Here is an 18,399-nt window from a genome sequence, read left to right as displayed (position 1 = left end):
AGAACGGAAACAAAAAATTCAGCAATTATTTCCATTTGTAAAGGGGCATAACTCTAGAACGGTAAAAGTGACACCACCAAAATTGATCTGTATTTTGTGGTAATAACAATTGTGTATAAATTTCATAGTATTTGGTTGAGGCAAACTAAAGTAAGAGAACGGAAACAAAAAATTCAGAAATTTTTCCATTTGTAAAGGGGCATAACTCTAGAACAATAAAAGTGACACCCACAAGTTCAAACTTGATTAGTATTTTGTGGTAATAAGCATTTTGTATAAGAATCATAGCATTTGGTAGAGGCAAACTTAAGTTAGAGAACGGAAACGAAAAAATTCAGCAATTTTTCCATTTGTAAAGGGTCTTAACTCTAGAACTGTTAAAGTGACGCCACCAAAATTCAAACTTGATCTGTATTTTGTGGTAATAAGCATTGTGTATAAGTTTCATAACATTTGGTAGAGAGAAACTAAAGTTAGAGAACGGAAACCAACTTTGGGACGTACGGACGGACCAGGGTAAAACTTAATGCCCCCTCCGCTACGGCGGGGGCATAATAACAAAAAGTTGATTCAATGCAGATGCAGGTATTCATTGGGGAAAACACGAGCTAGTTTTGGTGTTGGGCTCAATGCAATGGGCTCATTTAAGTAATGTTTTTGGGCTCCGTCATGTCTCCATAATAAGTGTCCAGTTCCAATGATAGGGCTCCGGACTCAATTGATAGGACTCCGAGCACCGACGGAAATGTGAAGCCCGTCCTCTATACTTTACAAAGTTTCTTGAAAATTTACCATAGCGTTCTCTTTATATTATATTTGGTTTCTCCGTTGTTTTTATTTTCCATTTACCTCCTAAACCCAGATTTTCTAATGTTATTAAAACAATTTTATACACAGGGTTTGTAATAGTGCACGGCTAAGCGAATTTCACATCAAAAATAGAAGGATCCATAACGTTTTGGTGGTCGGCATCATTCTAAATTATTGTAAAAGTTATCAAATTATGATTTCCTTCGCACATAAATTATCACCAATTAGGAAGACGCCACTTACCTTCGTCCAAACATCTCTTCAGTATCTGTTTATCATGGCTAATTTGACTTTTATTTTACTATCAAACAAATTTGACAGACTTAGTTTTTACAAGAAAACAGTACCCCTCTGACACTTTCATCGCTAGGGTTTTAGGTGCATGTGCCGAGTTAAATTGGCACTTATTGTGTTTTATGACGTGTTACTGTCTTTACGTCTTGTACCCACTTATAAAGTGACACTATAAAAAATGAGGAAATACAGGCCACACACACTAACTTATCAAGTACAATGTGATAAGATGTTACAACTCACCTATTACAAAATTCACAAACCACCCTTTTAACAGTAAAATCTGTTAAAATACAACTATTTTGTTCATCCATGTTTTAGAAAAAAGGAACGGACATTAGATCGTTCCTCTTGAAAAAAATCTCGAACCACCTTTTCATTGTTCAATCTGTAATATTAGCATTTAGTACATTCTTGCTGCATAAAAATAAACAGACATTTTTTGTTCTAATGTTTATACAAAATTTCATAGTTATACCTGAATAAATATTAGCATTTTTTACATCCATGTGGTGTAAAAGAAACGGATATTTCTTCTTCAAATTGGTTCTCTATATGCAAGCAGTTTGCACTTTTGGCGTGTTTCGAAATTCCCAAAACCAAAACGTTGCATTCATCATTCGAATAATCCAAAATTACTCTGGTGTCCTAAGGGTCTAAACTGATTTGTCTGGAGTTTGGATTGCCTGATGTCAGCCTCAATACAAAAATATGAAGAGAGCCAACGTAAACTAAGGCATATACTGTTTTAATTTCAAACATAACATCAACCCCGGTTTTTGGTGAGGTTCGTGTTTGCTCAGTTGGTTTTTTTAAGTTGTACGTGTTATGTAAACTGTATTTTGGTCGTTTTTTTCTTTTTTGAGTTTGAATATCACTTTGGTATCATACGCCTTTCTTTTACTCAATCGATTACAAAACAGATAATTTGTGTGCGTACCACGAATATGCATTCAATCATAACTAATTATGACTTGATTTTAATTTTTTTATTTAAGTTGGTTAATAATAAGATAATATTTTTTTTATTCCGAAGTGCTTCTTTTCTCCTTGGGTATTGTAAAACTAAATGGTATTTGTTGATTTTTGTCTTATGTACATGTATGAGCAATACAACGGATGCCACTAGTAGACCAGTATCTGCTTACCTTTCCGGGACACCTAACTTTATACCCGCTTTTGGTAGGGTTCGTGTTACTCAATTTTCAGATTTCTTTGTAGTATTTAGAGGACTGTTGCCTGCTCGTTTTATTTTTCTTTTGTTTGTTTTTTTTTTTTTCGCCTTACGATTTTTGATTCCCTCCCCTTGGTACATCTTCTGTCTCTTTTTACTTAAACCATTCGATATATCGATCAAACTAATCGTCGGAATACTTCTTGACAGTCTTAGAAAATACAATTCGAGCTTAACTCTTGAATAATGGCAATGCATATTAGTAAAGTATTTTACCAGATATGTTTTTCTATTATATAAATACATACACAAATTGTGAAATCTTATTTGTGATGCTAGATTCCGCGTGTATTGCATGAAATAGGTGTATTGCTTTCAAATCTAGTCAAAAGAGAGCATTAACAGGAATATGCAGAACAAAAATTAATGAGATTTTATTAAAGAACACATAATTTTGAAAACATTCAACAACGAAAGTTCTCTATTAATATAGTGATTCTACTATTTTGCGCTGATTCAATGAAGTGCGCTACTTTCAATGCGGAGGTATTAAGTTTGATTAACCTTACTGAAAGGCAACTTGGCATTAACTGTACTTAAATCCATTTTATCGCCCCATCTTCAACCTTTTACATGTTACAACTACATATTTATATTTTTTTACTGATAGCGTGGAAATTTTACACGATTTTTGTCAAAAATAATTTAATACTACAAAAATACTTCACAGTAGTGTTTCGTCTTGTTCTGTAAAATATCAATAAGAGGATTTTCCATTCCGTATGCATCATCTCAAGAAGTAAATGTCTTTTCAATTTGTCATACAATACAGAAAAATTCAAAGGATGAACTTTGGCGTCTGCAAGCTCACGCGAAATAGATTAGTTGGTATATTAAAATCTATTAGTTATCTGTAGTAACCGTTCTTTGTTGACAAATTTATTAAGAAAGTACCATTAATTTGATGCAGGAATTTGTTGTGGTAATAAAACAAGAACTTGATGACATGAACTTGTATCACGTGACCGTGCGTATACATTTCTACATGAAAAATAGAAGCGGAACAAAGTAACTTAATCATTGTCACCACCAACTATACTATATGACTTTTGTGTGTGTGTGTGTGTTTGAGAGCGAGAGAAAGAGAGAAAGAGAGAGTGATAGCAAACTACACCATACGCAATAAGAAGTGTCATATGGCATACTTTATCAGTATGATTGATTGATAGATTAACTAGATGCATAACGTCCAGTGGCAAATAGTACGTGCATATTTAGGACGTCTCATTTATGATCTCATAAAGATAATTCTCTGCTTCGTACTAAGCACACTGAATATTATTTTCTAATCGACAAGATGACAGTCCACATGAAACCATTCAATCCTACTGGGCATACGATATTCTGATGACAAGTGGACCCACTCTAATTAAAATTCTGTCTGATCTACCGTAACTCGCTTACTCGTCGAATGATCTTAGCAAGATCAGAGATCTATAATTTATTTGACATTAAGTTTGCGATCACAACGTAATGCTACTCTCTCTCTCTCTCTCTCTCTCTCTCTCTCTTCTCTCTCTCTCTCTCTCTCTCTCTCTCTCTCTCTCTCTCTCTCTCTCTCTCTCTCTCTCTCTCTCTCTCTCTCTGTGGAATGGGGGATAATTTGGTTTAAACAAATAGTTAGTTACTTTATCGTCCGGTTTAATTAATCTGATAACGACTAATCATTCTTTTTAGAGGCAGAACCCATTCTTTCTCTAATTTCAAATTGAGTCATATATTCTTTACAAATATTTGTCAGTTGATTTGTTTTTCGAATGAAATTCCATGTCAATTTAAATCAGTTTCTGATTTCAAAACAAGATATTCCTAAACGGTTGAATCATTAAGAGACTTTTAATTACAGGTGCAATTACACAGGTGTTTGTCGTTTTAACTCGATGTCATCTAACAGCAAAGCAACAAGTTAGCGGTCGTGATCTTATCTATCCACACGTCATTTTATAGGTATTCAGATTTACCATTTCTTTGAAGAAATTTTAGCAGGTGTGCTACAAACACCATTAAAACAACATGATTATTGTAAAACTGTGTATTTGTTTCCTTCAAAGCTACCAGATACTCTAATACACATTCAATGTGACTGTATAAAATTCATTTTTCCCATAGTTGTTAGAAAAAAATAATTTTATCGTTATTTAACGCGTTTAAGCGTTCTAATTGCTTATTTTCTCCGATTAATTGAGTTTCATCATCAAACGGGCGATGAAAAAATAAAATTAAAAACTGAATAGTACATCTTTTATATTTCACGAAATTTTCCTTTTTTGTAGTCTGAAATAACCTTTCCCCAAACATCAAAGCTTCAACGACAGGAAACCATACAAATTACTGAGACAAACATGTACTTTTTCAATTTTTAAGGAAACGAATCGGTCTCCTGAAGCATAGATATACTTCTAATTATTTGTCCAGTGAGCTTTCATTGTAAAAATCATTTGGACCAAAAGTGATTAATTTGGCAGGAAATGACCACTATTTAGATTTTTATCTAAATACTTTAGGAATTTATTTACCTCAAAAGACTCTATTATGGGAATAAAGACTTTACTTTTAATAGTTAATTTTCAATCGTCACTCCTCTTTTTAACAACCCATCAGCTGAATTTGAAAATTAAAAAGAAAAACATTGTTTAAAATTCACACAATGTTACCTCATCAACAAAATACTATTTGGATAGCGAAGCAGCCTAAAGGTGTGTTTGATTCGATCAACAAGTGTAAAAAGTAAATTGTTAAGTGATATCTATCAGTTGATAAATCTTGTAAAATCTCAAGTTCCTTGGAGGGATAAGAAGCTCATCAGCGAGAAAACATCATGTTTTCGTGTGACATTTTCTAAAATCTGGTAGAACTTGTATTTTCAACAAGCACTCAATTAAATTTGAAACTGTGTCAAATATGACAGTTCTATCTGTAATTTCTGAAAGGATAATTTGCTTTAAATGTTGTGGTTTTACCGACATTCTATTTTTGATACTAGTTTTGTTTTCAAAGTATCCGGATTATCATCAATTAATATTTTTATTATAATACCCATGTGTATTAACAAAAAAATAATTATGACTGCACATTAAATGTTAAGTTGTTTAGCTATAATCTTTGAAACATTTTTTCGAAGTTTGCAAAACCGATTCATTTGTGCATTTCACCCCATTGCAAGAGTAATTCCTTCAACTAATATATACAGTTTAGAAATATTGATGAAAACAAAGATGGAAAAAAAACTATAAAGTGGTACAAAATAAGTCTCCAATAGTCCCATGCAATACTCAGAAATTAAATCAATTCCGTTGATTGATGTTAATAACACATTTGGGAATGTTCTCAAACTTTGTTTCTTGAACACTTTTCTGTTTGTTTACTTATCTTATCTTAATTATTAATCTTCCAAAGAGTTTTATTTATTTCAATGACAATACGTGAAGTACTCAACATTGTTTTTGAGGGAAATCAGTTTCTGAATCGGATAACTTGCAATAATATGAAAATAAAGAAGCTTCTCATGTCGATAAAAAAGGACTTCGGTGAATATATGAAAAAGGGCTATATAAAAATAAGATGTGGTATGATTGCCAACTAGAAAACTCTCCACCAGAGACCAAATGACGTAGAAGTTCACAACTTTAGGTCACCGTACAGCCTTCAACAATGAGCAAAACCCATACCACATAGTGTATCTTTTTATTAATTAATCTACTTATTTATTTATTTATTTATTCATTGATTTTTATTTTCTCCATTATTTAATTATATAAATATTTATTTATTTACTTACACAAAAAGCAATGTTATTAGTAAATATTCTTGTTAGTATACTATTTTATGACACCTACAAGTGTCAGGCAGATATTAATCTCTCTATCTCTGGATGATCTTGTAATAAAGCAAGTGACCACACGAGTATCTTTTACAAGATCTGTAACATTTTATTCATAATAAACATGTTTATGACATTGAAGAGAGAATTAAATTAATTTTTGTATTCAATATATACTTATAGTATTTACTTATAACAAATCTATTTTGTAATAAAACTTTATTTTTTTATTTCAATGTAGTAATCAGTCTCAGTTTAATGATAATTACAGAGATAAAAATATAATTGAACATTTGATTAGAAAACAAATTGTATAGTTAAATTTATTTTGGATCATAGTAAAATGAGGCATGGTTTTTGTGTTAGATATCTTTGTATTCGTTTGTTTATCTATTTGCAAATATTTGAGATTGAAAATGTTTTGGACAATTGACCGGTACATAATTCACATGTAGCATTGCTGGAAAATTCGGAAGCTTAGCTGCAACAGTAGGTGACAATAGTGTTCGTCAAATCCCTTCCAACACTTTTTCGATGACTCGATAGCACTTTGAAAATTACAAAAATAATATTACAGAGTTTTACCTAAAATAACTTTATATACTGAACAAATGAATTATGACCAGAAAGATAACTCAAACAATTGTTCAGTTTACTTATATTAATTTTATTTTGATTTAAATTTTAATAAACAGTTGCCTTATAATTTATTTTGTATCATCCTTTCTCTGATCATGACGGAGTTAACAATATGCTTTATTAAACATTCTTTTTATTGCTAAATATGCATGACAGCATGTATTTATCTGCAGAACAATTATAAAACCGTTTTAATATGTGAGTCACTAAGAAACTTGAAACTCTATTCATAAATAACAATATATTTCATATGCTATCAGTAAATAAATGGAATGGCAAAGTTGTGTGTCAAAATGGCACAAGTATTGTTTATACGGGAAAATGTCCAATGAGCGAATTTGCAACTTTTCGGCCACCAAAGATGAAACGAATTTTAGTTCGTGTGTGACATTTCTTATTCATGAAATGTGCCTAAATTTGTTTGTAAGAAACAGAACCAATTAAATTAGCAAGTTATACACGTGGCTATTGATTTCATCTCCGCCTTAAGGTGGAACAATCTCAACGATTCTATTCAATATCGAAAGCGACCAATCAAATCAAGTCTTACAACTAATACTCTATTCCTTCTATGAATTTTGGATAAATTAAGTTTGATGGTTTCATTTAAGCATAATTTGTTGACATTGTTGAAGTTGAAACATTAAACTGGATAAACAAATTTACAGCATTGTGTATTTGAACATTCACGGCTTATTTAGCGAGTTTGTTGTTACTTTATAATAATAATAGAAATGGATTTATCGCCAAGAATTCGTGACGAGACTCAAACTGAAATTTGCAGAACAGAACTTCAGAAACAATATTTGTCTCCAAAAGCAAATGCATTCTCTATAGATTCAATTCTTGGTCAAAGAAGTGTTAAAGACAGTGAAATTGTTGAGGCACATACAACCAGAGATCACGAGCTTCCCGCCACACCGCCTCATGCAGATAGTCCACCTAGTAAGTTAATATTTTCCTTTATCTTTTCTTGGACCTATAGATATTACGTCTTTTTTTACTGATTTTTTTTAGGTATATGTTCACTGTGCGGGTTTACTTTAATGTGTTTTAACCGACTTTCTCGTGTTTATTTTAAGAATATTTTTCTTGTATGATTCTGAGTTTTAGGACTATTTCAGATTTGTATACATATTTATTTATTTGTGTAATTTTTGTAATTTTAGAATGACCTTTTCATTAGAAATTATATATAGAAAACTTATCAATCTTAATCGATGTCCACCATAATAATTTAATACTAATAGAATAAAAACAAAAACAATTGTCCGTCCTAACAAGCAAAAATTATCTTTGCAAACGTTTTGGTAATTTTCAGTAATCGTCTTTTTGCTAATAAATAAATGACTTAATAAATTAATTAATTTATTAATAAACTAAATAAATATAGTTTGTTGTATATACAGCACAAAAGAAATTTTTTAATTTTTGCCAATAATATCAGAAATTTACGAAGAAAATGAAAATATATTACAACAGAACTTTTTAACATTGTTTTTCAGAGAGTATCATATCAGACGATTCCAGTTCAGATTATAAAGCACGCGCAAGTACCACTCCGCCGTTGTCACCAGAACCCTACACCGGTAGTCTGCCGAATGTAAAATGTCGTCTGGAAACTAAAGATCTTTGGGATAAATTCAACGACATTGGAACAGAAATGATCATCACCAAAACTGGAAGGTAAACCTCTATTTAAAATCATATTCACGAAAAGTGAATTCGTTGAATAATTCTGTAGATGTTAGACGGCTTGTAAAAATTGAATAGTCTCAGCAGCAGAAAAAATAATTTTTCCCTTCTTAATGTATAATAAAAAGATTATTTATAAGATTGGCTTGATATTTTCTGAATTTGTGTTGATGGTGCTAAATATTGTAAGTTTAATAAATGCAAATTAAAAAATTACATAAATCATAATACATATTAAATTTAAACGTAATGTATTTCAATTCATAAAAATTTCAGTTTAAACTTTAATAAACAAATAAAGGAATAAAGTAATTTTTGAAAAAATAGTATCAAGAATTGAATAGAAATTTAGTAACCAAAATAAAACGTACTAAATAATCTTTTTTCATATGACAAAAATAAAAACTTGGCAGATATTTATTAAAATAGTTAGGATAATATCAATATATTCCATTCTTCTTAAACGTACCACACCAGGTTCAATAAATTTATATCTTTTCTGTTCACAATTAAACATTTTAAACAATTCATCGCTGACTACAGCTATCAACGCTAATAGATCATTAATTAAGACCTACTAAGTTTATATCATTTTATTTCAGCACATGATTGTTTAGCTATCATCTCTAAAATTTGACCCTCTTTAGGAAACAATGATTTTGTCGGTAAAATCTTCACAATTATTTAATTCTTTTATTTCATGCCAAACTTCACAATTAATTTTACAATAGGGTGTTGATGATTTTTACGCATTTAACGATTGGCAAGATTTCGCACTTGTGATATCGGTAAATTTTTTATTCTTCAAAGATTTTATCTTTCTTATTATTTATTTGAACATATTTGTTTCGAAGTTCAAAGACATTAAATTTACATTTAAACGTTAAGAAACGTTTATTCTATCCCCCAAAAATATGAGCATTTGCAGAGCTGTATTTTTTTCGACAGAAATTATATTTTTTATAAAAAAAAAATAGAAAAAATAACGGTATAATGAGATCAATTAATTGCAGATATTATCTTTTTAATGTGTCACTTCAACACTTGTTCAAGTCAGATGATTTCCTGTAGAATTTCTGATTAAACTGATGAATATCAACCACAAGAACAATACCTTAAAAAGATTAGAACCCGTTAACACTTTGAATTAAAATTAGTCATCACCGTTCAAACCAATACCTATTCAATTAGCTTCACCTTTAGAAGTTCAGGTATTTCTGAAAGGTATGCCAACTTTGATGTTGCTAAATCAGTTTGAGATGGAACCGTCTTGACCGTGAGAAACATTTACTATTAATGATTTATATCAAATTATTAGCCATTTCCTTATTTAATCCGTAACATGATAAAAATTACATTTATGGTCTACCAGACGCCTTATTTACTTTCCGATTTCTTAATAGCCCGAAACTTACATTGAAACTTGATTAAAGAAGAGAATTAAACGATGATTAAATGTGTTAATGGACTGAGAGGTTCCCACCCCTTACCTTTCGTCCGATAGACTTCAGCTTCACCACTTGGTGCCTACTCATTCCCCCGAGGGATAATCTATTGTGTGAGGATCAAGTTAATGGGCAACAAAACTTAACGGGTACATATTTTCTCAATGAGTAGAGAGACAACGATTTGTATATTCATTATTCACAAAAAGGCTTAACAGCAATTGACATGAAATTAACATAGAATAAAATATTGACCAAATAGGTTAATTATGCAATTGTCAATATGACTCGAGGAAGAAACTTTTACTGTTTGTGTTTATATTTTTAAAGGAGTTTTATCATATGTGCATCAAGACTTTAATCACAGCTGCAATTAATTCAACAATCCATTTAACAACAATCCTTGTGTATATGCCCATATTTTTTGTACTGAAAATGAGCCATGACTGGACATGGGTATATAAATGATACATTTTTCATCCAAGATGCTAGTGCAAATTAGTCACCAAGTAATGTTTTCAGAAAATCGCAGTATTAAAATACTTATGACAAATTAGTCAAATAATAGATTAATCAAAAATAAAGTACTTATCACTAGTAGAAAGAAATAGATTAAAATAAGTGATACAATTTCACCTACATTGGTGTTTTTATACTATCCTACCACCTGTCCAAATGAGGAAAAGTTAAACTTATTATCTTAAAGTTCAATATTTCACCACTGAATGCAAAATGGTAAAATGACCCCATTCGCTGACATACGATACAGTTTTACTAAACAAAAACTATTACTTGTGGTGTAAACTTCAAATTTATATTGTAAGTGTAGCGTGTAATCTGTTTCTATATCTCAAAACACTGAAACGTGAAACAAGGTTAATCTGAGTCCCTTTACTACTGAAAAGACGGGAAATAACTAAAACCCATAATTTACGAATTACCACAGAATAGAAATGAGGTGGGACACGCAAAACAGCAATAAGATACATGTTGCTGGTCTATTGATAAGGTTGAAAGCAACAGAGCCGTTGTTGACTTTTGCCCACATAAGGTCATATTTTATTATTTCAAGCGTGATGAAAATCATTAGAACTGGAAAAGGCACGGAATAAGTGACAGTTTGGTGTTTATGATTATAATCTAATATGGTTCTAATAGAGGATTTTAATTTTTACAAGCTCATTAATGTCTCTCAACAAATAAACACCAGTTCACCACAACACGCCTGCAAATGTCAGGGAATGTTAACTGAAATTCCAAAACAAAATGAACACATTGTTACAAGATTTTTGCTTATTTCTAGATTTTGATTTCCATTTTAATGAACAGTTCTTAACTGAATTAAAGCCAACATTGTTCTTTTTTTATTTTTGCTATTGATTGTGATTAAAACTTCTAAATTACAATTTTTCTTTCTTTGTAGACGTATGTTTCCAACCGTAAGAGCATCATTCTCTGGTTTAGAAGCAGATGCTAGCTACGTCATACTGTTAGATATCGTACCAATAGACAACAAAAGATACAGATATGCTTACCACAGATCATCTTGGTTAGTCGCGGGAAAAGCTGACCCACCCTTACCCACAAGGCTCTGTTCCCATCCTGATGGACCCTTTTCCGGTCTTCAGTTGCAGAAACAAACAATATCGTTTGAGAAGCTAAAGCTCACAAACAATCTGATGGATAAAAATGGACAGGTAATTTCATGTTTTTTTTTTATTTATTTATAGTGATATTGTAATAATGATAATAGAACAAGTTTGTTCACTGGTATCTCGGAGTAATACACTGTTTTATATAAATGCATTGCTTTTTGTTCAACAATATCCATTGAACTGTGAAGTTTCATCTCATAAAATTCTAACTTTCTGTGTTTCAGATTATCTTGAATTCAATGCACAAATACCAACCACGCCTTCATATAGTAAAACGCCAACAAGATGACAAAAGTTCTGTTACTGATCTTGAAAATGAAGAGTATAGGACGTTTGTTTTCCCTGAAACTGTCTTCATTGGGGTAACAGCCTATCAAAACCAGCTGGTAAGTTGACAATACTTTTAACACTAACTTTCATATGCAGAATGTGACAAATTCGTAAACATGTCATGCTTACAAAATGATCTTGCACTTTCACATAAAAGTTATCGTATTTCTTATTAAATCTGTTTTCCATTATTTAGAGTTTTGAAAATAGACAATATAGTGTTTATTGAACTTGTGATTTTGTTGTTCTTTATCTCTTCCGCTGCCTGGGTCTGAATTTAGTGATATAGAGTATCTGTTTACTGCCAAGTAAATCAACCACAATGGTACAGAGGTGAATTTCTGACAGTAAATAATACAAATGAAATCACTTAATCACGCAATTACAACAAAAAACACGCGAGAGTTAAAGAAATGACGAGACATCCGAAACCTGACGTCATCTTATGTTTCAAACGTCTGCTAACTGCCAAACTAAAGGAAGTAAATATATCCCTTCATTTTGTTAAAACGTTTTTGTTGCTTTGATTCGGTGATAAGAATCTTATTATAACTTAATCACTATAAGCCTGAAAGACGATAGTGCCCTGCTTTTTTCAGGGTCAGTAAAACACATTCGACACCCAGTCTAGTAGTAATTTGTTGCGGGTCTGTGATAACCACGTATGCCATATTGATGTCAAAAATTTGTGTGGTCGAAATCATTTCCTACCCTTTGGCAAACGATAGCACAATAGAATTTACTCACGATTGATTTTCTTTCAGATAACTAAGCTTAAAATTGAGAGTAATCCATTTGCCAAAGGATTTAGAGATTCGAGTAGACTCAGCGATATTGAAAGGTAAATAACATAATATAAAAGAATAAATAAATTTGTTGTATAGTTATCTAAATAAATCGTATGAGACGGAAAACAAACAAACATTAATGGTGAAAACATTAGTTTCTTTAATGAGGAATAAACCAACTCTGAGTACAAACAATTGTTTAGATCTTTTTCTTCATAGCTGAAAGTATCTATAACTCTTTGACGTAGTTTATTTTTCTTTTTCTTTTTTGTTTTTGTTTTTTTGTTGTTGTTTATTTTAGTTTAGGAATGAATAAATTGATATATATGTATAGGGTATACGTCAATGGGGCAGGTATCCAACAAAACATTTCCTACGATAATTAAGGTAACTAACCTAAAGACAGTCACTTATATTTAGCTTTATTTTGCAGGGAAACAATGGAAAATCTGTTGAACAAGCATGGATTTCCGAGAGTACCTTTTCCTTTTCCAATTGACGAAGAAAGTTTGAAGTATAGAGACACATTTTTATCAAGAGGTAACTTATCTAAATCTATCTTTCTAAGTTCAAAATAGACATCAAAAGATGTTGTTTATTTATAAGTGTTCCATATATTTGTTTCAGTTCAATCATTGTGACAGCTAGTTTGAATGATAAGGAAAGCCTATAATTTGTTGAATATTGTAATGATATGCCAAAATAAAAATCATTATTTAAAAATGCTTCAATAGGAATTGTAATTCGCATAGTCACTCATGAATCACTTTCTATTTCAGATGGTATTTTCCCATTTGGAATGATGCCAACATCAAGTCCCATGCTACCAGGTCTACCTCTTCATTCATTGGATTCTAGAATGATACCCAGTTATAACAGTGTATTGATAAACGGCCAACCAATGACAAGTGAACACGAAGCAATATTAAGAAGCAATATAATCAGAAACTCTTTACAGTCATCGCCGCCATCTAGTCTTCATTCAAGTCACATGTACCGCTACCATCCTTATCTATCAAAATCGGGACATGTTTGAGACTTCAAAATCTTAACATTTAGGTCTCCACTTGCGACAATCGTATAGATCGACCACGGTCCAAGACTTTCGTTGTTTCATTCTTGGATGCTGGTTTCATCCTGTATTGAATAAGTAACAATAAGTCTAAACAAACAGTACGAGCAACCAATGTATACCATGCTAGATTATCCTATATATGGCATGGTCAGAGCATTGCTGAAGGGAAAATACACCTTAAAGCCAAAGTTGTCTTATTGACGGTAGATTAACTTTCTTGAAATTGATCTATTCGACTTACTGATACAAGGCAGCTTTAGATTTTTGACATTATGTATTGTGATGTGATAATAAAGTACTGTAGGCAAGCTTTCAATCACTGCGAGTCTTGAAATGCTGCATGTTAGCCCAAAGATTCATGGCATGCACTTGAATTTAACTTATATTTGTGATGAAAAACATTGTTTTCAAATGGTGCTTTTGAAATATATAAATTTATATGTGTAACTAATTTAATGTGTTTGAAGTTCAGTATTGTTGAGAATAAATAGCAATAAATGTGATATATGAAAATGTGACATTTGGTTGTTTTACATTTTATTCCTAAAAGCATGTTTTCCTATAGAGCAAACATTATGCACAAATCTCAATCTTTATTCATTAATCCAATTCCACTTGAGAAGACATTTAATGAACCAAAAACAAACGCAACACGGGACTATGGGAAAGTTTCGACTTGTCCAAAAGTTCCAATCAAATGAGTTCCAAGACAACGAGACTCAACTATATAAAAATTAGAAGATGTGGTATGTTTGCAAATGAGACAACACTCCAACAGATACCAAATGACAAAGAAGTCAACAACTAAAGGTCACCGTAATGCCTTCAGCAATGAACAAAACCATACGCATAGTCAGCTATAAAGGGCTCCAAAATGACGAATGTAAAACAATTAAAACGAGAAAACTAACGGCCTGATTATGTACAAAACAATGAACGAAAAACAAATATGATAAACAGTGTATGGGTTTTTTTTTCACATATATTTCAACTATTTGAGAAAGCACAATTTTGTTACCTACAGTAGAGTTTAGAAAATTCAAGAGTGACTGTGTTCAAAGGCATCTTAATTTGAAAGTATTAAGGCTGATGCAAGATAAAGACTAGTCAATATTTTAGGAATTGACAACACTATAAGAGGCCAGTGTGAGTAATATCAACGTCCAAAATACGGGTGCTTTCAGATATTTGGTATGATGATTCGAAAAAATTATGTACTTAATATGTTGTACAAACAATCATCTCTTGTAAATATGATTAAGCCAGACATGACTAAAATGGTGTACTAGAGAGGAAAGAATTAGTATGTTATAAAAACATCTAATGCACAATATAAACAAATGCAAGAATTTTAAACTCCAAGATATGAATAAATTGATAACAATAAAGACGGACACAAATGGTTTAGATAATATTGAATCGTACAAAGCATATAATTATACAATTTTAAAACACCGCATTCAAAATTTCTCAACCATTTAAACTGTGTATCTTTTTTGCATTATAAACATCATAACCTATTTAACCCTGTTTACATAGTTATCGGTCCTGTATTGGTTGATTAAGATATCCATTGAACCGCGTAAAAGTTTATTCGTTGACTTAAGATTGATAACTGCGAATTCATAATTTGAACCAAAGTTTGTTGTTTAAGTTGAGTTTATATTACAAATTTATACCATGTTTTAGTAGTCCGATTTTGAAACGCACAAATGCTTTGTAATAAAACAAGGACAAGGATATACCAAGCAAGTTAAACGACAATAGAAAATAAAATAGCATTGGTCCAACTAACAACACCATGACTCAAAAAAGATTAAAAAAAATGCATACTCGTCTATAAAACATTATATAAAAACCTAAAGAGATATGTACACTTATGGCCCCAATAAATCTTGATGATGTGCTGCAGAAGGGTAAGCAGATTCTGATGGCACATGTATTGTTGCTAATGATGAGTCAACAAACCAACGACGAGTGTAATTCTATTTTATCTATAGGTATCTATCTTCTCGTAATCGTGGTAACAGCAATAATTTTGATACATTTGATTTGCATTTTCATAAATAAAACATCTCTGTTTAGTGATGTTCGAGGTAAAAACGAACTTGCTGTACCAAGTCAGGGTGCTGTAATTTAGAGGTTGTCAATTGTTGCTGTATATCATATTTGTTTTTCGTTTATTGTTTTGTACATTACTCAGGCCGTAAGTTTTCTCGTTTGAATTCTTTTAAATTTGTCATGTCGGGACTTTTTATAGATTGCTATGCGGTATGGGTTTTGCTCATTGTTGAACGCCGTACTTCCATCTATAGTAGCTAACTTCTACGTCATTTGGTCTCCGGTGGAAAGTGGTCTCATTGGCAATCATACCACATCTTCTTATTTTTATATTACAAATACGAAACTAAGCCAAACTTTCAAGAACTGAAACAACCGAGAATGACAAAAAGAAAACATAGCAAGCTTAACGAAACAAGTGAGATAATTTTTAATTCCAAATGAGATTTGCAAGTTTTAATTAGCACCAATTAATTTATAGACAGCACTAAAGTAATACAGTTTTTGTACAAATAAATACCACTCATTTTATAAAGAGAACATCAAATTAACATAAAGACAGTTTAGTAGATAAACAATAACTAAACAATGCACGTCAGATTAGCAAAATTAAAAGGTGCATTACGAATTCGCAAATATTTTAAACGAATTTGCAGATTAATTCATTAATCAATGAATAGCAATGTTCTTAATCAGTTCCATATATCCTTCTGTTCTGAAATTGAACATATATTTAAAGCTCAAAAGAAAGCCTTTTGGAGGGGGTGTTGTTGGGTTGTCATCTCAGCCTTTGCAGTATGTTTTCCTATCAGAACTCGACAGACATATTGCGCTCTATTGACAATTTGCGGTCTCAAGTTCGTTAGATTCATATTAATTTTTTTGGTGGAATTCAACAAGTCCAACAAAATGCCCTATCATTTCCATTCGGCTATTGTTCTTCTCCATTTGACTATATCAAAATGTATCCATACATACCAACTTTCAATTGACAATTAAAACAAACCAATCAATCGTCATTACAAGTCAACACTGACTTTTATAATGTTTGAAATTACTTCAAATATAAAAGACTCTTAGTTATGTCAGAATGTTGTACCTGGTACTTAATATGCTAATCTAATCTAAATACAGATGTTTTAGTGATGACATGACCTTGTGCCTTTCATAAGATCTTCGGTCAATCAGTGTTTGGCAGCTCACGACGTAGGTGTCGAATTGAAACATACACGCAACTTTAATATATAACGCATATTATGTTTATAGAAAGTAGTGTGTCGAAAAGAAATCTATTTTTTATAAGACGTTAAAATTTTCTGTCATTTTATAGACTCGTGCAGTTCAAATACAAAACGCAGTTTGCTTTAAAATGTCACTGAAGCAAACTTGACGAAACACATAAAACTATTCAACAAGTTATACGAATTTAAAAGACCTATATAAATATCAAATATTTGTTACTCCAATCTTAATGACATACTTTAATTTGAGTAACACGGCGGTTGTCAGCTGCTGAACAGGAACTGCTAACTCTTCCATAGCACCAGAGCTCATTTCTGGGTTATGATGACATTCGTGTTGTTCCGTCTTTAGTTTAATATATGTTGCGTTTTGTGGGTTGTTGTCACTTGCCCGTTTCAACGTTTTCCTTTTTGGTGTTTTTCGCCGACTTTTGGTTTTTGTTGTCACTTTAGTATCTTCTCTGTATTTTTCAACTGTTCGTAGTGGTCAGGCAATTAAAGTCAACATAGAAACAACTTTTTTGCTTTCGACGGAATTTTTCGCTTTTTGTCAGAAGGCTGTAACATCGATCGCCTATGTAGTGTTTTTGTGAATTGTTGAGTCACCAGCAAGAAGTTCGCAGACAAAGGGTGATAACAAATGTACTGAGATCTCAAAGTGGTACAAAAATACTTTCTAAAATCTAAAGTAAAAATTCTATAGAAGAAACTGTAAACACTTAATTCTTCAGCTAGTGAAACAAGTAAAAAATGGCAATATGACAACTTGGTACTAAGGACTTTCTATTGAAGAATAGCGGGTAAAGTAAGGCCTTGTTTGTCTAGTAAGCTTGAACAACAGTCCCTTCAGCATTTTTAACTCAAAGACAAAATAAAAAACAAAGTAAAATGATAAACAGGTTAACTGTATACTAATCAACATCCATACAATTAACAACTAGCATCAAGTAAAGTTTTATTTATAGTAATTAAAATACTGTAGTATGATATAAATATTCTTAAGGTAGATGGGGTGTCTAAATTATAGTAACTGTAGTTTATATCATGCTTTTAAAAAAAAAAAAAAAAAAAGAATGAGTCACGGGGCTTATTTTCACGCTACAGGTTGTACAAAATTGACAGATTTTGTGTAGATTATGCATGGAAAACCAAATTTTCTGCCATAAAACGAAAACTACACCATAGAATTTTGAGATAAATTATGAGAAGATAGCTCTAATAGTATGCTTTCAGATAAGAAAAAGAAAAAATGGTGTCACGGGACCCGTTTTCTTGCTACATAATAAAATAGGTAAATTCCTAACACATTCTA

The 18,399-nt window shown here is 31.5% G+C and overlaps 1 protein-coding gene across 1 annotated transcript; it reads left to right on the top strand.

Moving 5' to 3' along the window:
- The first annotated feature begins 7,402 nt into the window (after positions 1 to 7,402).
- On the top strand, positions 7,403 to 14,303 carry LOC127700260 (T-box transcription factor TBX20-like). The gene is made up of 7 exons (XM_052203683.1): positions 7,403 to 7,742; positions 8,303 to 8,483; positions 11,361 to 11,634; positions 11,817 to 11,978; positions 12,687 to 12,763; positions 13,144 to 13,250; positions 13,490 to 14,303. Exons 1-7 carry the CDS (start codon positions 7,532 to 7,534, stop codon positions 13,744 to 13,746), a joined length of 1,269 nt encoding a protein of 422 aa, XP_052059643.1. The 5' UTR covers positions 7,403 to 7,531; the 3' UTR covers positions 13,747 to 14,303.
- Positions 14,304 to 18,399: the final 4,096 nt, after the last annotated feature.

The sequence above is a fragment of the Mytilus californianus genome, unplaced genomic scaffold, assembly GCF_021869535.1.
Source record: "Mytilus californianus isolate M0D057914Y unplaced genomic scaffold, xbMytCali1.0.p SCAF_5, whole genome shotgun sequence".
Taxonomy (NCBI): Eukaryota; Metazoa; Mollusca; class Bivalvia; order Mytilida; family Mytilidae; genus Mytilus; species Mytilus californianus.
This window is presented reverse-complemented; position numbering and strand designations above follow the sequence as displayed.